Source organism: Corvus moneduloides, chromosome 7 (genome assembly GCF_009650955.1).
Source record: "Corvus moneduloides isolate bCorMon1 chromosome 7, bCorMon1.pri, whole genome shotgun sequence".
Taxonomy (NCBI): domain Eukaryota; kingdom Metazoa; phylum Chordata; class Aves; order Passeriformes; family Corvidae; genus Corvus; species Corvus moneduloides.
The window spans coordinates 32,435,760-32,458,301 of record NC_045482.1 but is presented as its reverse complement, the minus strand read 5'-3'; the positions used below and the strand labels follow the sequence as shown (position 1 = coordinate 32,458,301).

Genomic DNA, 22,542 nt, shown 5'->3' with positions numbered 1-22,542 from the left:
TGCTCCTTGGTAATTTCCTTCAGTCCTATTTGATGTCATCATTCTTTAGCTGCTGTTACCAATAATGACCATTGTAATATTCTTTTTCTTAAATACAATGAGCGTTCTTTCTGTAACCTTAAGTCTGATCTGTATCATCACAAAAAGGATTTTGTTAGACATTGAAGCATCTCCCCAGTGCCGTGCAGAGATTACTGTTACACATATACATGCATAAATTTGATTCAATTAAGGTAGGAGGTGTGAAACAGAGAAAAAGGCTCTGTTGCAAGCTTTATAAACAGCATCATCTTTTTATATAATGCCCTGCCATGCAAAGTAGTTCAGGTAGCAGAAGCAGTGTCACTGCATGAAGAAGCTTTCATTTGAGCTAATTAGCTCTTCTTGAGAACCAGAGTATTGGCCTCAGTAGAACGATGCATGAGCAACCTGAGCCAGCCTTAGCAGATCTTTGCAGATAGTGTTGACATAACTCCATTTTTAAGGGAACAATTTGTGTCTTCCTCTTGGCTCCTCTTGCTGTGGCACAATATAGGATTTTCTCCATTCCAGTGATGGTTGTCTTTATACTCTTTTTCTCAAATATTTAGCCCTTTGAAGTGACCCCAGGATAACTATTCAAAATTTTACCCAATTAGATGAGTAAAAATAAGTGTTCTTAGTTCATTGTAAAAAAGAACTTTGCTAGTATTAGGCAAAACCTGTATTTTTCACAGAGACATTGAATAGAAAGAAGAGATGAGAATTGCTCCTGGCTTTGAGTAAGTGATTTGCCTCACTGGTGACATCTGCCAGGCAGGAATATTTCCCAATTGCAGGCCAATCTGACAGAACAGTAATGTGATCAATTCTAGATATATGTGACATTGCATAGTATTTCATACATCGATTTATTTTCGTTCTTTTCTCTGCCTTTTCCCTTTAGGCCAATTGATTAATCACTGATCCTGCTCCTAAACAGGAGCTTGGAATGAGAGAACAGCAACATTTCCTCATCGTTGATACCAGTGTTATTGTATTTGGCTATCAAATTTAGACATGTGAAGGTGGGTGCAGTTCCAGTGGCTGCACTTGAGCTGAGTTTAATTATGTATGATGTTACTTTGGCTCATTCTGCAGATCAGGGCTGGGCTGTTGGGCTGCTGCTGCTGTGCTTTTCATGCCTGAGCTTCTTACTGGGGCACCACTGAATGCCATCAACTTTGACCTAAAATATGTGCCATATGAGACTGTGATTGTCAGCCAAACCTTGTTTTTTAAGAACTTCTGGTTTGTCACATTCTCCCAAAGTTGTAGCCTAAGGCCTTTCTTGGACCTCTTAGAATGTAGTTTGCAAACAAATGGAAGTACAAAGAACAAAATCTGAGACAAATTGTGTATGCTGAAGAGCAAGGTTAAGTTAATAATTGAGAAAGACTTTAATATAACACAGGAGCACTTAAAAATATATAATTACAATACAATTTGCTTTCTATGTAGCTGGATTGAATGTATATGTTTCTGTGCAGGTTTTTATTTTCTGTTTTCATAATGTACAAAGCTATAAAAATATGCAAGTAGAAAAATGCCTCTGGCACATCTCTCTTGTGTGCAGGAAAAAGTTCCCAACAGACCTGTCTTTTACTTTGGTATTGTGGGATATGATTTTGTCCTGGCAGTGGACTGCCTTAGGGCTTCCCTATTAATTTAGGGAGATATCCTGTTATAATTGTGTGTCTGCCTTGGGAGCACTGCAGTGTAACAGGAGCAGATCCTCAGAGTTGTGCTCTGTACCTTTTGGGGAGTAACTCTGGCTGAGCTCCAGGAAAGCCCAGCAGCAGCTGCAGTTCCTCTTCCCATTTCCTGTAAAAGAAACCCAGTCCATTGGATCCAAGGCCACACCACGGTTTGAGCTCTTACCTGGTCGCTGTAATGATCAGAAAAATCACTGGAGATCTGGACACTCACAGCTCATCCAAGCCCAAAATCCAATGTGGATGGACCTGATGTCAGCCAGCTCAGTAGGAGACATTTCATATAACTCGTTAGGATCACAATCAGGTGCTGCCACATCATTTTCCACAGGATCCTCATCCCATCTTCTCTAAGTGAGCACAGTCTGCACAGGGCAGAAAAAGCCAGACACAGCTCCAATCTGCTGAATCTTTTAAAAGGCAGAATTTGAGGCCTGGGCTGTTGCTCTTTTAGGCCAAATACAATTACTCTGCAAATTCACTCTAAAAGATTAAAAATTAAATGAATCAGAACTTTCAATTTAACAAATGTCACTGCAAAAGCCACATGTTGCTGTGTGGAGCAAGGGACATTGCCCGATTCGTGCTGCGCCTGTAAGAACAAAAGAGAAGAATGTTCAAAGCTCTCAGGAGAAACACGGTGATATTTGCAAATAGAGTTTCATTTCAGCTAGCTGGAAATGAGCAGTAATTTTGTGATTCAGGTATTAGGAGTTGGCTACTGGCTACAAAACAATTGCTGCACGTTATGTGGCATTCGATGCTCTCCATAACACAGCACCAATACCTGTCCTGCTCCACTCGGCTTCACGACTCCTTAGCTGGGAGGGACAGAAATAACTGAGGCCATCAAGAGAAGTTCATTTTGAAATACCTGGGGAGGTTGACTTATGGGTGACTTCTGATGAAGAGAGTGGAATTGCAGGAAACATCGCCTTCAGGAATAACTCAGTGCTCCCATGTAGTTAAAACAGGAAAACTTGTTATAAATTTATGTTGCGAAGTGTGAAACAGTCGACGTTAATAGCTTATTGTGGTGGAAAGCTTTTAACTTGAAGTCTTTAAAGGAACAGAGTAAAATGATTCAGCATAGGAGAAGGAAAAAAATATATTTTATATTTTATTATGTTTAAAAATACTTTGTGGCAGTATCAATTATACCATCACATAATTTTTAAGTCTATTGCATAGTATAACAAAGAAAAGTCATTCTTTTTCTCGTAATTCAAATAAAAAAAAGCTGAAGGGGCATTTTTTAAAATGGAAAACCAGTTGTATATTCCATTTTTTCCATTTCAGAAAAACTCATACATGTTTCTTTGGAAAAGAAGAAAAAAAGATTTCCCCACTTGCATAGCAGAGAACTGGTATGAGTTTCCCATCACCCAACCAGTGCATGTGACATTCAAGCATATGGAATCAGTGTTTTCCACACTGTCAGTTTAAATCATTTTATTTCATAATTACTTTTGTTTGAACTAAATGAAGGAACTTAGGATAAATAATTAGGAAAAAATATTTCTTGATAAATATTCAGCATCCACTTTCTCTGAAGTCAGAGCAAAACATCTGCTCTTTTACCTTCCAGTGAGATCCAAAATAATTGGGTATGGGATACATTTGTGTTGTAGATTATACGTTAAATGAGGGGACAAAAAGCAGGAATGCAGTAAAGTCTGAATATTTTGTTTCTATCATCAGCCCCCATGAGCAAACTCAATTGCTTAATTTCCTTGGGGGAGTGGAATGGGCAAGTGGGGAGGAGGCTGGTGTTGGTGTTCCTTGAAGACAGTGCCAAATTGAGCTCCAGATTTTTACTGTTTACTATCATTTAATAGCAGCCCTTTGGTTCAGGTGCATTGAGCAGCCTGGAAGCACCAGTTACAGCATTAAAGCCATTTTTTTTCCACTGACCTGTGAAATTATATTTTATTTTCAGTCCAATGTTATTCAAAAAACCCATAGAAAAGCTACTTTAGAGAAGAGCTGCTCTTGATAGAATTTCTAGAAATTAAAAAAAAAAAAAATCCTGAATACTTTATGTAATCCTTGTCTTCCTGATACTTAATTTCAAGGTTTTCTACCTGTAAAGGCAGTTTGTCCCTTGGTCTTCCTCTTCCATACTCACTTCCCAGAGCCAAGGATCACTAATAGCATTTCAGTATTTTCTCTGAGCATCTCAAAGACAAGAGGGGGGAAATAGGAAGTGTTTCTGCTGGGATAAAGTGGCCCAGAGATTAATTTTCATATAGAGATCTGAAATGCCCTATTCCTTTCAAGCTCCCCATTAGATGAACCTTGAAGCTGAGTGTGCTGCTCAGGTGTGGATAATGGAATCACAGAAAGTACAAAATTGTCACAGTGTCAGTGAGCTCATGGTCGAAATTGCCCAGCTTTGAAGGATAACTCATTTACAGTAAATTCTAAAGTGGTCTTTCTTAGTGCTTGAAAAACTGTCTTAAAATATATGAGTCTTCCTCAAGATCTGAATTTAAATAAAAAAAGAAAAACTAAAAGAAAAACCTACCTTTTAAAAGGTAAAAAAATTAAATTTTTTAAATTTAAAAAATTTAGTTATTGGTTTCAATGTGACTCCTAAATTTGATAAAAGTCTTCTCCAAAATGTTTCCCTGCAAAGCAAAGCAAATATTTTCTTTGCAAATGACTGCATTGTAAGTTTTGTATTGAGCTTAAGCACTGGGTTTACAGATAGTCAACGGTTTTCAACTAATCTTTACTAATAATTGCTATTATCAAATTTATCAAGTAATTACTATTTCAAAGAGCTAGAATTTCAAGAAAAATTGAAACAAATGCAACTGACCAAATGTGATGTGATTGGCTCCTAAAAGAGGTTTCAGTGCAAAGATACTTAGGTATGAGTCACATACAATTAGATATTAACCACAAAATGCCATTTCAGATTAATCAAGTCCACACCACTTGCCTTTATCTGTCTGTGTTAATTGTAAGAATCTTAGTTTGACTCACAATATCAGGATCTCAGACCTTTTTTCATGGAGCAGGGATTTTTTCTTTTATAGAAGAAATAACTATCTGTGAATATTACATGAGGAAGCACAGTCAGTCTGTCAGGGTGAAATGCTCTCTGTTTTTAGGGACAGCAATTCTGTAAGGAAAAGATCACTTAAAACAAGAAGGGGGAAAAAAAGGATGTGGTGGGAGTCTTGGTGGGGCTTTTGGCTCCCCATGCTTGTACCTCTATGGTTTATCAAGTGCATGTGTGTTATATAGACCATGTCTTTAGGAAATACAGTTGTTTGCTGCCTCTCTCTGTTTATTCAGACCTCTTCTAATCCTGGTCCTCAAAAAATGTTTTATATGTGCTCGTTTGGAAGAAATTTTTGGGAAACAAAAAAAGACATTCTTCATAACTTTAACCCATTTGTGCAAAGGCCTGTATTGACAGTGCTTTACCAGTGGAAATGTTGAGAGTCTATTATTATCTCTGTAAATACTGGTAGAATTTGCTGTTTTCTCCAATTTGCATGCAGGTAAACATACAACACTATTATTGATATATCTGTTAGTAGGAGCCTGGGTGATTATTTGCTTGGAGATAAGCCTGTGCTTATAATGCCGTCTGTTTCGCTAGATGTATTCCTAACCTTCTCTTTAAAATGTCAACTCCAAACATTTCTGTGGTGTCAGAAGGGAAAATGTTGTAAGTTTTAAAGGTTTGTGATTCTTAACTACTTTAGAGTTAACTGGAAGAAGAAAAGACAAATACTGTCATTCAGTTGAAAATTTCCAGCCCAGATTTGGGGCGGGGGGCAGAATAAAGGTATTTTACAGAGGAATTCCCAGGAATATGAGGTTTGCTTTAGTCATTTTTAGGACACAGTCTCATCAGCAGTGTATGAATCTCATTTGGTTCTGGTTTGTTTGATTCAGGTCTTGAAGTTTATACATTTATCCAGTTTGAGTAGATTTGAAGGATTAAATTCTAGTTATACCCTTCTTTCCAAAGGGAGGCTCCCTCATTTAGGTTGAACACCCGTTGTTTCTTCTTGTTTGAACTGGGAGTAGCTCAGCAGAGAGGGAAAGATCTCTGTGGTTATGAGCCCTATCCAGGACTGTGGGTGGGAATCCCTTCGTGCAATCTGCTGAAAATGTGCAGATAAATGAACAAGTTCTGGGTTCTGATCTCTGACAGCATGAAATCAACACAAATTTTAAAACTGTTACCTAATTTCTGCTGTAAATTCATGTTTAAATACATGAATCTGCTAATCAATAATTGATGAGGCATAATAAGAAGTTGCACAGACCTTGGGCTGCTTTTTCTTAGCAACATTTAAACCCAAGGAGTTTTTGGTAGCCTTAAGTGGTTAGTTTCCTGATGTTGAATAAGTATCTTCTGATTTCTAGCATACTTTAGAAGGTTGTACTGCTTTCTGTGAGTCTACAAACCCATGGGTAGCACAGTTATAGCACAGCATGGCCTGGGAGATAGACTGCTTTTGAGATTTAATACAGTTTTGTAGCAGTAAAGAATTGAAAAAATATTGCTGAAATTGTGAATTGCAAGAATGATCCCCACCAGTGCTGCCCAGTAAGGTTTAATGTGGCCTTTTTATAGACAGAATTATAATTGACACTTGTATAGTTCTGTGCTTTATTATTTAGCATCACATATGTATGACTTTCGTGCCATGTTTTAAGTGAATGGGAATTAAACAGTAGCTGAATATTTCAGATAAAATATGTCAAATGTTTTAAGTGGGGTCAAATATAACAGGCTATTGAAAAATAAAACAGAAAATGATCCTACTTAGAAGGCTAAGTGTTTTGAAGAAAGGGTGAGAAGCTGTCATCCTATCACTAATTTGTTCTTTTTGGTTGTTTTGGGAGGTTTTTTTCTCCCATCTCCATGATCCAGAAGAAATAATTAAGCCTAGGACATTTGAAAAAAAAATGCACTTTTCCTAAGTATTATTCCACTAAATTCACTGCTTATTGCATCAGTAGCTAGCACTGCCCAGGCTCAGTGTCCCGGGGATGTGGGGCCAGGGAGCAGAGCTGTTCAGCAGGGGCACACTCTGTGGTTACCCAGTGTTGATCTGTTGTGGAAAAAGTGTAAAGGACAAGGTGGAAACATCCAAATGTTGACAGGTGGCCTTGAGGTGCAGCTCCCATTTTACTCCTAGCAAAGAGCTGTCTTTACTAATATAAAAGGCACTGGAAAGTAGCCAGTGGAAATGCTGTTACAGTGGTAGAATTAAATTAAGGCTTTTGTTGCTACAATTACATTGATTTAAAAGCACAAATGTGATTTTCAGTTCTTCTGACCAGCATAAGTATGGTGTTAAACTTTCCTCTGACAATTTGTTGGATTAGTCTTTCAAAGGACAAATTTTCTGCATAACAGGGACAGAAAAATGCAAAAAGTTCCCTGTGACCAATGACACAGAGGTGATTCAAGTGGTATACTCTTCCCAGAACAGCAGCTCACCAAAAATGCTCTAAGGACCTGAGGAAAAAATGCAACAGCATCACTTCTTACCTTGCCAATGACAGCATTTGACCTCTCATGTGCTGTAGGAAGTTGTGACCACAAAAGTATACAAAATCAGAAGCTGAAAGCAGGAAAAAATTGCTGAGTACATTTGAAGTGCTTGGACAGCCCTTAATACACTGCACTGGGCATGACAAATGAGTGTCTGTGTAAATCAATAAAGCTTTCTGTAAATGGACAAACGGTTTAGTATAAATAACAAAGGAGCGAACCTGGTAACTGTGGAGTAGCATTCTGTCAGGGATTTTAAAGTTCACTGTCATAACTTTGTTCCTCTTGACCTTTATTGATGATACCTTCAGAGCATGCTGAGCTGCTAACTAGACGTACAACCTTTAGACCTTCACCTCCTGTCCATGACTAGGTGATCTTTAAAGGTCCTTTCATTCCAAACCATTCTATGATTCTGTGATCTCCTCTTCCCTTAGTGCAAAATGCATCACGCTCTCTGCTTTCTTCTCTCTTCCCCCTCCCGTCCTTTTGTTTTGTCTCATCTCTGCAGTGGTTGAGTAAGGAAAACTATCTTCTACATAATTCTCTTTTAGTCACGATTCTCTTTTATTCGTGCATTCTAGTAGAAAATTCAATGTTTTAATTAATTTCATTGTCATTATAAAAGTGCAGAGCATTGTCTGTTGAAGCATCAGGTGTGTAGCCTTTTACTAACTTTGAAACTGTGCTAACAGCTGCCCCAGATGAGAAAATATCTGTGGAAGGGAGAGAAAGCTATTAGCTGACCCAAAGACTTTTTATCATTACCAGGGCTATGTTTTTCATCCTGAGGAAGGAATTAAAATCAGTTGGCAAAGTCTCTCATAATGACTGTGTTAGCAGTGGTATCAATTCAAGGCAGCCTCGGTTTTGTTAAAGTAGTCTGAAGTTTTACCTTTCAAACTGATTTTCTATAAACCCAATCTCTCAGTTCAGAACAATGTTGTCTCTAATTCAGGAAGTTGGAGGCTGCTTAGCATTATCCAAGTCATGACTGAAATCTTTAAATTTTCCAATGTTTGGAGAGACTCTTGTGCAAAATTCTTTCTCCCAAATCGGAATTGGGAGGGACGTCTGTTTTGACATTTTAGGGTCCTTGAATCTGTAATGATCCAAAACCAAAATGTACTGATGTTTCATTTGGTGGTAAACTGTGCCACAGTTACTGTTGGCTGACTGAATGCTGCTGTACTTTGAGATCTGTCCCCCCCCCCGAAAAGATGTGTGTGCCTGAGGTGCTGGTGGCAGGCGCTGAGTTTGCCGTGTCTGCAGGGCTGCATCGCTTTTAGTGCTTGCAAGGCTGAGGGACAGAGAAGGATTGTTCATTTCTAAATGTAACATGAAATATACATCAATTCCTAGAGGACAGCTCTGCCTAAAACTAGAAATCTCTATAGAAATCAGTGGCTATCTCAGAAAGTGCTGTTCTCTGGGCTCTCAGTTGCTTGTTCTCAGCAAGCTCAGTTTTCCCTGCATAGTCCCCTGCCAGGTTATGGATGGGATTAGTGGTTGCACTGGGGGTCAGAACTGTCACTGCCCCTGCTTGCCTGCAAGGGTGCAAAAGCTTTCAAGCTGTGAGAAGTGAGAGGGGCTTCTTACTGCAGCGTAGCTTTCTCTAAGTGTGGCCTGAAAATAAAAATGGAAGTAGATTTAATAGCAGCTTCCCTCAAGGAGATGTACTTTGCTTAACTGGCAAAGGAAGCCCAGAATATACAATACGAGAGGCAGGCAGATTCTTTGGAGCAAAAATTGAGCAGCTTTACAATAACATCAAAACCCAGTGATTTCTGTTAAATAAATGAAGGTTTGGATTAGGAGGCAGGGTTTTGAGACTGTAAGTGCTACTACAAATTTTCCAAATGAATACTTTCAGGGGAATGAGGATTATTATCAAGTATTTGGTTGCAATGTAGAGTGATTTAGTGTATCAAGTACTGGTTTTCCCATGTTGTGGGAACTGGCACAGATTCTAAAGTAAAGTCAGTCAAGTGTTCCCTTCTAGTCTGGTCCTCATTACAAAAATGCCAAATAAATAGGCTTGATTTGCTTGGCAATCAAGAAGCACAAAATTCAAGCTAATATTAACTGCATTACATCCTTCCACTACAATTTTGAAAGCAGTGGTGTGAGAATAGGTTTTATTATACAGATGTTCCCACTGTGGGTTGATAAGAGCTGAAATGTAGCATTTATTTATAATACTGTCAAGTTTAGATCTCCTAATTTTGGTAGCCTGTTTGTAATGGAATAGCTTGCTGAAATCAGGGATTTAGTGAACAGATCCAAGAAGATTTAGCATTCCATTTAACAGCATTCCAAAATATAGAGTAAGAGAAGCATGGGGAGCTCTCTCTGTATTTCATATAGTACAAGTGTGTGCTGTAGTTCTTTTACACATTTCTATGTGGAAGCAATCTGCCCAAATTATTTTAGGATAAAATCATACAATATATTTTTATGTTAATGAAAATGAAAATTAAAAATTAAATCCATAAGTATGTCAATATGTGTGAGTGAAAATATGTGCAGACTAATCCTTTAGTGATTGCTTCAAAACAGTAAGAATTTCTTTTGGATGGCATTTTAGGGGGATATTCTTAGAGAAAACATCTGAAAATCTTTAACTCAGAAATATATTTTTATGTAACGAACATCTCTTTATTTTATCAATGAACCTGCAAGAACCTGTCTGTAAAAGCAAACTATGGCCTCTTCAGTCTGGAGGACTATTTACCCTCCAGCTTCTGATTTCTTACTACTGCTTTTGCTTTTGCAGCTTCTTCTTCTACTTTGGTACTTCTGCATCTGCTACTTTTTGCTGCCTCATCTCACAGTGCTCTCTGCAGGATCACCCATAGACTTTTTATAGCCATATGTTGAACCCATTCATAGGTGACATTGTGAAAATATGATGCAGAGCATTTTACCACCTTTGCTGGCTTTAATTGTACCCTGGAGATAAAGTGCAGATTCCGTACAGTTGCTTATTTAGACTTTTAAATAAGTAAACTCTATATGCCCTTGTTTCTTACCACACTTTCACTCTTCAATCTCTTTCAAGATGCTGGATAATAGTGTATGTTTGCTTTTGCTTCCAAGCCTTACTTTTATGATTCAGCTGCAATTGAAATTTTTATTAATGGGCCAATTTAATAGACTTTGGGATTCTTATTTTGTTGATTCATTGACTTTTTTTAACAAGGAAGGGGGAACAGTGCATCTTTCCACAGAGTCTTTCCATACAGCACATTACATTAATTTTCCTCTAAAACTACAAATGTTAACTATATTTATCACTGTTGTTTTGGTAACGACAATTCCTTTGAAACAGCATTTGTTTAAGTTTTATAGGTTGACAGAAGGTTAAAGTAATGCAAGTACTGCAAATTGCATAATAGTTGTAATTATGGGAATGTATTGATTTTGGTGTTATGGTTATGTGACGTGAAGTTATGCATGGGAGGCACAGAGATTTCTAGAGCCATTTATAACTCATAGATTTATATATATATTGCTTTAGTTTCTCAGCCTTTAAGAGAAGAATAGTAGAAACTTGCTCTGATGAAACTTCATCACACTTTAAAAATTTTCTTTTTCCAATACTACAAGAATTCCTAAAGTTAATACAGATATATATAAAAAAAATACTTTGATTTACTGTGATTTACTTACCAGATTGTGCTATATTGAAGTTTTCACAGTGCAAAAATATGAACAGGGTGAAAATTAAAGACAGATGAAAGGCCCTAATATACAGGAAACTTTATCATATTTAGAATTACATATGTGAGAGAAAAAAAATCTGGCTTCAAGATTGCGTTTAGATGTAGCAAAATACCTCTCACTGTTGAAGTAGGAGGATATATTTTTTGTAAGTAAAGACTATTACATTTATCTGCTTCAGTTAAAGGGTGTAATTCACCAATGAGCTGTAGAATGACCTGTGCTCCTGGAGTTCCCCACTGCAGAAACCAGGCTTATGAGTTAAAAGTTTACATAAGATTGGCTTTTGTTTCCCTGTGATAGTGGCTGCCTCTGTTTGCATCCGAGTGGTTCGCAGCTATCAAGTTCCCTCTGAACAGAAAAGGGAGAGGAAGAGGAGAGATGTCAATATCTTTTATAGTGTTTCATTGCCAAGTCTATTGCACCTGACAAGATGAGATGGTGGACACACGTGGAATATCTGCTATGATATTGTTCTGGATTGTAATGCATGGTGTGAATAATCTCATAAATGAATATCACTTCTGGTTTTACTCAAAGCACCAACCTGCAGCAAAATAAATTGTATGGTGCATTTTATTCTGGATCTTGAAGAAGGAAAATAATTAAGCCCCCTGAGAATTTTTATGAATTGTCATGTGGTGAAATATATCCTTTGCTAAATGTACATATTTACATATTTATTCCATTTTACTGTAGGCGGAGAATTCAGCGCTGGCTCTGGAAAACGAAAATCAGAGAGAACAGTATGAGAGATGTCTCGATGAGGTAAGGTATATGGAAAGGTTGTTCTTACCTACTACTATGTTTAAATGAATACAAATTAATCTCTCCCTCTCTTAGAAGGTTGACATTGTTCTGCAATTTTCGCATTACCTCATTCTAATTAATTCCAAGAACATGTGTCTGGCAGTCAAAGGTGTTGTTCTCCATGACCTCTGCGTAAAACCTGTTTTGACCACACCTCTTCACTGAAAAGTGGTCAATACATAGAACTGGTTTGCTTTCATGAGGAGGAGGAGATTATAATTTGTCTATTAGGTGCTGTGCACTCCTTTTCTCTAAAGTGGAACACATGTGACAGTGGCTTCTCCCATCAAGAGCCCCCCAGCTTTCTCATGTGATACATTCCATAACCCCAGAATTTAGTCCTCAGCTCGCCCTTAGGGTTACATACACAGCTTTCAATGCTGTTTTTTTCTAGCTGTTTTCTAGATCAGAGCTTCCAATTACAGCTAGAATGTAATTTGCCCCTCACTTACTGTCTGAGCACTCCAGCAATGCCTACAATTCCAGAAGTGTCTACCATCTCCTGTTGCTTGGAGATTTCTCCACACATGTACTGATGCTCACTTGTTCCTCCCAATAAGGCTCTTCAACATGCCTGAGAGTTTAAAGCAGTTTTAAAACTCTTAGTGGCTCGAAGAGTTGCTTGGCAGAAATCATTTACCCATTCCATAATAAGGATGTGTAGTGGCATAAATAATTAGCTGACATGCAAACAAAACCAGAAGAACCCCAGCTGCACCTTGGAGAAAAGAGTGTGTAAGCAAGCAAACCACCCAGGGCAGATGACAATTCCAGTCTTCCCACCAGCTTTTTAAATTTTTAATCAGCATTTGCTGAAGTGTTAGAAGCATGAGCAATACAGCTCTGGCACAAGAAACCTCAGTTCAGTGCAGATTTTCATCAACAAATCCACTCTTTTGCCATTGTGGCATAGTTTTATCAGGGAATTTACAGATACACCTTCCCACAGGGTCGTGCTCTGCCCATTCTGTGGCTCTGGGGTATGAGCAGAGCCTTTGTCTGCATTGGCCCAAGTCACTCTTTCAGTGCACACTTGAACCGCGTATGGATATCTTGGTGATAAGGATGAAATTACCATGTAATTGCTAACTTCATTTTAAATTACAGAGCCTGAATTAAAATTATTTTCTGATTGTCTAGGACAAAATCTGCTTACATAATTAATTTTGGAAACGAGCAAAGCACTGTAACTGTCCATTTCAGCAAAACACTCCATGCAGATTATAAGGACAGGAAACATGCTTTTATGCTGTTTGCAGTGACGTGATGGATTTCTGACCCAGGATTGTTTTTCACACACCGTTTCAGACTAAAGATCATATAATTACATCCAACTATGCTCTGAAGTTCATGATCTCCAACATTATGTTGGCTGTTTTCAGTTCTTCTGTATTATCCATCTTCTCCCATTGTGTCAACTTTTTCAGGAGAAAGTGCTTCTCACCACCCCTGGGTTGGGCTTCCCTGTTTCATTTTTTGTTTATCTTGTTCTTTTATTTGTGTGTTCTGTTTCACAGTGCTTTGGCAGAAGCACTGTAACCAGCATTGTTTGAGCTGACACAGGCTTGGACCTAATGCCTTCTGGTCACTGAGGTGAAGAAGTTTCTGCCAGTGACTGGGGCAAGAAAACCATATTTAATAATTGCAAATTCTGCAGGAGTCCCGGGTCAGCATCCACCTGAGCACATTCCTTTGGTGGAGCTGCACAAGAAATCACACATTCTCACCCTCTATTTTATAGTAACAATAAAGAGTATAGGAGATAAGACAGAAATTCAATTAGTTAATAACCAAAAGTCCTTTCCAGGCAGGGATTGTAACTGGAAATCTTAAGCAAATAAAGTGCTTTCTATAAAGATTTAAAAAAAAAAAATTAAAATATTTAAAAATATTTCCACTGAAAATTTTATTTTCTTTAAGACTTTAAGTCTGATGCTTGCTCTGTTTATAACTCATCTTACACCAGCCCTTCTTCTTGAAAGTGAGAATCTCTTCAGACCTTCCCTAGTCTGGCCCTCAGAACTTGTTCAGTGTATTTAGGAGCAGATGTAACTTAGGAGCAGCCGTGTATCTGTCTGTGCTGCAGCCCCACTTTGCCTCAGGGGCACCTGGCAGGTTTGGAGTGAGGAACAGAGCTGTTCCTGGGAACACAAGGCTGTGATCACACCCGAACCTGACATAGCTGAAGTGCCACCAAAACATGTGAGTGCCTACTACAATCATGATTTTAATTTTGCCTCTTCAGTCAAATTAGTTGTGAGTGCAATGAACTTCTCCTGGGCTGATGCACAAGGAGTGCTTCCCTCCCAAGCTACCACCTGGCCATTCTGGCTGTTACATGCCTGGGAGCCTTGACAGGCCCTGGAGGTAATGAAGGCTGGGAACATCATTTGATGACTCTTGAGAGAACGCTGCCATCTTTCACTCATCACTCAGCAACCTCAGATTGTAGCTTCTCTCCCCTGAGCACAGGCAAACTCTGCTCAGGGCACTCAAGCACCATTTAACCTGGCCACCCTGGCAGTGTGACCTTCGTGGTCCCTCAGGGTCACAGCAAAGTGATAAGGACACCTGCTATGCCCAGTGTGCCCTCTGCTCAGGTGCTGATGGCCATTAAGCTGAATATGAAGGAAGTAAGAATAGCCACTGTGATTTTTCTGTCTGTCTGTAGCAAAGAGATGCCAGAGCTGAATTCTTAAAGCTATGCTTGCCATTATTTTCTCTCATTTTTCTTTTTTTTTAAATCAGTTATTTTACATAGTACTTTTCATTCATATAATGCCCTACATTTAATATTGTATGAATGCCTGCAACTGTGACATAAAAATGCATGCTCTGTAATCATTTTCATGGTAAAATTCAAAGAAACTCAAATGTTCAGGGAGATTAAATCTGAAAAGCATATGGGTCAAGCTGAGCAGAGTCCTTTATGAATTTTAACAATTATTCACTGATTTTAAAGTAATTGTTCATCTCTGAAGTGTAAATGTAAAAAACTTGGAACAGTATTTGGAAGAAGGTGTCATTGAAATGTTCCAGTACTTGATAAATAAGAAAAGAGCTTATTTAATTTCAGACATACTCCATAAATGTATCTTTCTGTTGCTGAAAAATTTAATGTGAAACCCAGGATTGTCTTCCTGTACCTTTGGGCTTTGAGGTTAACATGCTTAATCCCAGTTTCCTATTGTGGAATTCAGATGTCAGTTGATTGGTAGGTAGCAATGTCATGGTTATTCACATCACTGTGCCAGCTGAGATTTCTGTCAACCTTCACCATATTCACATGCAGGAAATTATGCAACTTAGGGTAGTTGATATTTTTGCTGATGTTTTAAGAATTAACTAATCAAAAATGCAGAGTTATCTTAAAAAAAGGCGTTCTGTTTTTAAGATTTGAATAAAAGATAAATCTTTTATTTTAGTACACTTGAAATGTCTTTTTGCATATGGAATCATACATTAAAGGCAGCTGTGTAAAATCTCAGTACTTGTAAAAGGCATGACAGATGTTGCATTAGGATCTCTTTTCTTTGATTCGTTCTTTTATAACTTTTCTATTAAGACCACTTTATGACATATATTTGTAAACATAATTGCCTACGGAAAAACTGAAGCTGGATCTTTTATCTCTTTTATTGCAAACCAGAAAAGGAAACATCACCTAAAGATCTTGGCTATTAAGTTCAAAGGAAAGGCAGGCAGTGTGAAAGCAAGGACTGTCACCTTCTGCAGAACAGTAGACCAAGGAACCAGCCAGCTCTGTTCTATTCCTTGTTTCACCTTGATTAACTGCAGTTACCACAGGTCAAGTAATTTTACAGCCTGCTTTTCACTGGGATTGAGCCACAGTTATGCCTCATATAAGCAGGAACTTCACATTTTCATATTTTCTGCATCTCAGAAGTCAATTCCTCTGCCTTTGATGGTCTCAGTTTCCACAGTTCTTGGTAGTTGTGACTGCCAGTTTTGTGGAGCTGGTTCATGTTGTTCATTCACATCATGGTGTCTCCTGATACCTGTAAGTTAAAATGAAGTAGATTGTTGAGTTTAGCAGCTTACTTCCATCTGCTGTAGGAGTGGAATGGCAACCTCATTTGAAATGCAAACATTTGGCTATGATTCCACTTATTGAGTGCCAAATTAATTTTAGTAACTGCAGAACATTTCACTGAAGGCTTCCCACCTCTGTTCCTGCTGAATACCAAAAATACAGACCTGAAAATCTTGAATGGTAATAACAACACAGTTTTCCAAGATGCTAGATAATAAAAAAAAAACAAACCATGTTTTCTAAAGAACCTGGTTACATATCTTTCTTGAGTTCCATGGGAGCTATGGATCACTGGCAGGTACTTCCATTTAGATACCTATTTTCACTCAAAAGCAGAAAAATTTGTCATATATGCATCAGCAGGTTCAGTTTTTTCCCATTTGGAATATTATGCCATTTACACTCCTCTGTACAATATGTAAAGCTGTAGGAGTCATTTTGTAGGCTATGCTGTTGTGAGTGACTAGTGCACACTTCAAAGAACCTTTTAGTTCTTCCTTGGTAAAGTAACTCCATGTCAGAAAGTAAAGAAATAATGTATTCGCTATGGTTTGTTCAATTTTCAGGTAGAGCAAACAGACCTTAAAGTACCTGGCAGAAGGAACAGTGTTGGATGAAGAGCCTGAGAGCCTGCAGGGCAAGGCACATGGGCTTTCAAAACCATAGCATCCTTACTTCTGTTGGTTATTACTGTTCTAATATTAGTCTGTGTCTTCTGTTAAATCACGTATAGAGCTGTTCTTTTGGAGTGTTGTTCCACAGGCTGCCTGAAGTGAGAAACCAGTTTGGAAAAAAGACTTGATACAAGGCAACTTTATGAGTATGAATCAAATGTAACTTTTGGATCTAGCCAGAACCCAATTATTTGCAGAAGTGAATTAGCTGCTGCAGCTCTTTTCTCCCAACTGAGCTCTCATCAGTGGTGGTGGGGGTTTTATGTAATTTGCCAAGAGTAACAAGAATCAATGCAGGTTATTTAATGATACCTGCATAAATTTTAATATAATTTCTGTAAACCAAAAACAAAAAAATCTCTTTTTTCAAAGAGAGACATCTCTACTTGCTCTGCCTAAATGCAGGAGCAGAAGTATAAATCAGCACAATGTGTGATAATGTGTGCGTATATGGTGTTGAACCTTCAAGTTAGCATCAACAGAAAATCTTACCTCAGTCTCTCTTTCTCTCCCTCCTTCTTCCACCTCACTGCCCCTATCCTTGCTGGTAAATATAAATTAGAAAGGATGTATACAATAGATAACTTCAAATACTCCATGTTGAATATATAGTTTGCTAATCAATGGTGTGTAATCTCATTCAAGTCAATTATGCTATGTGGGGTGAATGCCTTCCAACCACATTTCAATGACAGTAGGTACTTTAATTTTCTGTGGCACTTTATGGTTTCTGCCTGTCATGATAGATGTACCATTTTGTCAATATTTAATCAAGAAACAATTAAACTTCATGAAAACATTCAGGCCTCCATCCTTGGCTGGTGAAAGTCCACTCTAGTGGATGCAGTCAGTCCATGCTGATGCACACCAGCCGCATATAGAACTGTGAAAGTTTAATCTACTGCAAAGAAGAGATGACAGAAGTTAACCAAATGCCCCTCATGCCACACTGCAATTGATACAATGCACATTGGCTTATAATGAGGACTAGAACAGAAGTAGTTGATGTGAATTTCATGTATTCTTACTAGTATTATCTTACTAAAATACTAGTAAATAATGAAAATGCTAGAATTGGTAGTGGTTGTAGATGGAAAGTGGAGTGGAAAGCCACTGGCAACTGTGAAACCAACACAGTGAATGTTCATAACAATCTTTTAACACACTCTGGTTGGATATGTCCTTAACCCTTTGGGCCTCACATTGGGTGCCAAAAATGGACTGTCATGGTTTTAAGCCCAGATGGAGATGAAACACTACGCAGCTGCTTGCTCAACCTCGATGGAATGGGGAGGAGAATCAGGATAAAACTTGTATGTTAAGATAAAAACAGTTTCCTTCCTGGTAACTGCCCCAGTTTATATCCTGGGTATGACGTTTTGTGGTTTGGAATTTCCCTTTGGCCAGAGTCACCTGTCTCAGCAATGTTCCCTCCCAGTTTCTTTTGTAAACATCCTCACTGGCAGAGCATGAGACGAGACAAAAAACGGTCCTTGACTTAGGATAAACACAACTTAGCAAAAAACCAAAACATCAGTGTGTTATCAACACCATTCTCATTCAGAAACCAAAACACAGCTCTGTAACAGCCACTGAGAGGAAATTAACCCTGCTCCAGCTGAAACCAGGACAGGCCACAGAAGAAGGTATTGTTATGCATTTACACACATGATAACATACTTAAATTTTTTTACTTTTTATCTTTCAGGTAGCTAACCAGGTTGTTCAGGCTCTACTTACTCAAAAGGTAAGTTGTGATTTGGGTATTTTGGTGTAGCTTAAAGCTTGTAGATGTTCACTGTTTATTTGAGATGTATATATATATATATATATATATATAAAAATAGATGTAGATATATATATTCTTAAATAGTATACATTTTTTAAACTATGTTCACATATTCAGTAAGCAGGGGAAGTACTGCACAGGAAAAATTCTTGTAGGGTAATTGCAAACCTGGTACAGTGAAAAGATTCACTTTGGCTTCTACAAAGATCTGTTCTGCATCAGGTCACGTCTGAACTTCTGGTTTTCTGACGTGGTCTTTGAGTTAAACGTGATTCCATGATTTCATTTTGTCAGGGGGAGAAAGAAGGAAAGACAAACAAAATATCAAGATCTATAACAATAAGCTCTGAGCACTTCAATATTCATGGAATGATCCTTTGTGAGGTCTAGACCACTTGATGGATGTGGCATTATTAAAATGCTTTGGATCATTTAGTTTTAAAAAGATGATTCAGAAAGAGACATAAATGCTGTCTTTTAAAGCAGATAGTGCAAAGAAGAAAATAAACTGTTTTGTCTACACTTAATGACAGGACAAGTAATAACATTCTTAAAATGCAGCAAGAAACACCAAGTTAAAATAATCAAAAACCTCTGCCATGCATCCAAAAGCTTTCTAAATGCAAACAGATTTTGAGGACCAGCTCCAAAGCCTCCCTTATGGACATCACTCCTCCCAGCAGGACATCATTCAGAATCCTCCTTGCAAAGGGAAGAGTGGGGACAGAGGGGACACGCAGGGTTGAATGTATCATTGCTCATCCCATGATTTTTAGATCCACAACAAAGGCTTGTACTCTGGAAGAGGGATGCTGCCTTCCAGCAGCTGGAAGTGTTGCAGCTCAGAGGTGATTTGTGCAAGCCATGACATCCAGGGAAGTTTGCCCTGCTGCTGTCTCTGCTGTGTTTCTCTGTTTACACATAGGAGTAGAGTCTGTGCATCATCAGAGGACTGCAGAGCTATTGCTGTGACACCTGCTAGAAATATAACTTAAAGTATTTTCTAAAAAAATCCCAAATCTATGTTTCAGTACATTCTAGATGGAAATGGAGATATTTTCTCATGTTAATATACACAAAAACCTCATACACATTTTGTATTATAAAACCATACATGGTGAAATATTCACCAGAGGGTTAATCTCAATATATTAATCTCTAGTTTGGGAATATTTTGATTGTTTCCCAAATGGAGAGAGAAGCTTCCTGACTCCCTTTGCAAAGGTGTCAGACATTTTGATGACTACATACTTCCTCAGTAATTAATCCTTCCAAACCCATAGGAACCAAGGAGTTCCTAAGGATACCATAAAACCAGATCCGAATACATTTAATAAAGTGATTTACTTAGGGTTGATGGGATTTAACAGCTGCTTACCTATTACTGAGTAATAACAGCTAATTTAATATCCATAGAAAGAGGAAAGAGGGTACTTTTCTAAATGCTAATGAATATTAACTGTTATAGTGCTCCTGACACCGTTCGTACAAGTCCTTTTATAAGAAAAGACAGAAACACAATAGCATACAATAAAGAGGAAATTGCATTCCTCACACCATTCCCAAAAGGGCAGATATCGGAGCCCAAATAGTAGCTGGTAAGCAGATAAATCTACCATCATGCAGCTGAGCAGTAAGACAGAGTCAGTCATGCCACAGAGAGATAACACACCTCTGGAGCAGAGCAAGACATGAAGAAAAGCTGAGAGCTTTCACAAAAGGGAGAAGAGTGATTTTGTACAGTAGCACACACTGCATAGGCTTTGCTGTGAATTTGAAATCATCCTTTAAGGACTAATTTTTGCTTAAATTAAGTACATGCTGTAACGTAATGAGTAAAGCGCTGTGTACTCACTGGGATGTGGAAAGACTGTGATCCCACTGAGAGATTCTGGTGACACAAATTGAGTGAGTGAAGCTTAAGTGATTTATCAATGTCACTGAATCCTTGAAATGGAATTACAGTCTTAAACGTTCACTTTTCAAGTATGTAATTTGTTACAATACTTATAGAATTTCTCTAACATGAGAGGATTTTTTTTTATGTGACCATGGAGAAACGAAGTTAAATTGAATTTGTGCTGAATTAGCCATACAAAATAATTTCACAATTTTATGTAGCAAAATTCTATGGATTTTCTACCACTTATTAAGAGAAAATTTTGCCTCTAGGAAATTTAAGAAGTCAGAAATCCAACAGAATTAATTGAGGCAAACCTTTATGCTATGATACAGAAAACATGCATTCTTTCTCCTTCCACCCAAAGACTTCTCATATAACATGAGCTGACTGGACTACTGAGAACAGGATTTTAATTTTTTTTTTCCATGTAGGACCTGGATCCACAGTTTTAAATTTGAGTTAAACCATTTAATTAAATTATTTTGTGACTTGTATATCTACTTTTTGCACAATAATCTCCTCCATAGGAGTGTGTTCAGGAGATTACTCTTTTTACTCTGGGTTCTATATGAAAGTTATTTCTTCTCCATTTTCATCAGTGAAATAAAAAAGAAGTGAATTAAGTGTTAATTAAAGCAGAAAGAAGCATGTTCAGAGGGAGAGCAGTGTTTTTCTGGAACTTCTGCTGAGGCCATTGGATCCCATTTTGGAGAAGAGTTAGTCTAGTTCACACTGAAGAGATAAAGCAAGACTAGAGAGATGCTCAGATATTACTATAGTGAATCCCCAGGAGTACTTTAAATATTTGGGAGATTGCTACCTTAATAGCTGGTTGTTTTGCCCACAGGAGAGGAATTATATACTTGAGACATTTGCTAGTTGTATTAATTGGTAATTTTAGGACTTCAAGTTTCTAAACTCAGACTTTATTTTACCAGAATACTGCTACCTTTATGTGCCTCATTTCTCCTCTGGGCTATGGGTGGCATTACCATTGGCAGGGTTTACAGCATCTGGCTGGGTAATCTACTATCTTATATTTCACTTTTTTACAGAAATTCTAAGGCTTGAAACATAAATCTTATGGTTTTAAAACTGTAAGATAGGAAGGTTTTGAGCAGAGGCCTTGCTAAGATTTAATTTTCTTCTACACTGTTAGTTTCTGTGAATCATTTTTCCTGTTCAGTGCCCTTAGTAGTGTTGAAATGTTAAGCACTGTTGTAACAGCCAAGGCTCAGTTTTAAATTCTCTGATTTGTGAAAGGCAGATAATGATGGGTCTTGATGCTTACAATCTCTATTCCTAATAGAGATTGCCTTCTGCAAGACCAGGGGTAAGAGGTCTCATTGACAGGAAACAAAGCTTCAGGGCTTTAGAAATCATCAACCTCAAGATTTTTGGAGGGTCGTGTGGAAGGTTCTAGCAATTTCAATTGAACAACCACTTGACAGCCACCTAAAACAAATGTTATAAAACCATCAGGAGAAAATAACCACATTCATCCAGTATTCATAAAATCTGATACATATGCATAAAAAGATGTTTGCATTTTTCTGGGAGTCTCAAGATGAACATATTTTATTGTGTGTTCACCTCTTCTAACCTCATTGCTGGTTAGAGCAGAGACTAGAGCAACTGCAGGCAAGAATTTAAGCTACATCTGACTACAATTTCCCCCTCTGAGTTGTTTCCTCATAAAGCCAGGTCATCATGTTGTTAATGGTATTGACAGGACGACATATGGGGGTGCTGAGGACTGTTTCTCCACCTTCATATGGTGGAAAGTAATATGAGCTAGGCAATACCACAGGGCAGCAAATGTCCTAAATTTAAATAAGGGTAAGTATTTTGGAGACATAAATTAAAAATACAAACAAACCAACCTAGATATGGATGCAGCTTATGATTTTTATTTGTAAGCTTTACTAGGAGACTGCTTTTCCTGGTTTACGAGGCTCTCCTACCTCAAAATGGACCGCTGCACAAAATATGCTGAAAAGCTGAGTGTCAGATTCTGCACTGTCTCCAAAATCCTCTCTCTGCTAGAATCCTGTATTCCTTCAAGTGACCAGGAAAGGCAGGTTTTACACTGAAGATAGATAGACAGAGATTAGATAGATAGACAGATCTGTATCTGAAAGCCATTAGTGGCTTTAATGGTTTTACACTCCACCTCTGCTTCTAATGCCCAATTTTAAGGTTTTTTCATAGAATCACAGAATTGCTTAGAAAGGTCCTTTAAGATCATTGAGTCCAGCCATTAACCCAGTGCTGCCAAGCCCACCAAACCATGACCCCAGGTACCACATCTACACAGCTTTTAAAT

The 22,542-nt window shown here is 38.0% G+C and overlaps 1 protein-coding gene across 11 annotated transcripts in view; it reads left to right on the top strand.

The window, feature by feature from the left end:
- NCKAP5 (NCK associated protein 5) overlaps positions 1-22,542 on the top strand; it is a 380,419-nt gene that overhangs the window by 273,529 nt on the left and 84,348 nt on the right. For all 11 annotated transcript variants that reach the window (XR_004241242.1, XR_004241243.1, XM_032114335.1 and 8 more), the window contains 2 exons: positions 11,686-11,754; positions 18,233-18,271. Coding sequence is in view for 9 of the 11 variants with exons in the window: in XM_032114335.1 (XP_031970226.1) it covers positions 11,686-11,754; positions 18,233-18,271 (108 nt within the window). In the remaining 2 variants the exon portion in view is untranslated. The remainder of the gene's footprint in view (positions 1-11,685; positions 11,755-18,232; positions 18,272-22,542) is intronic.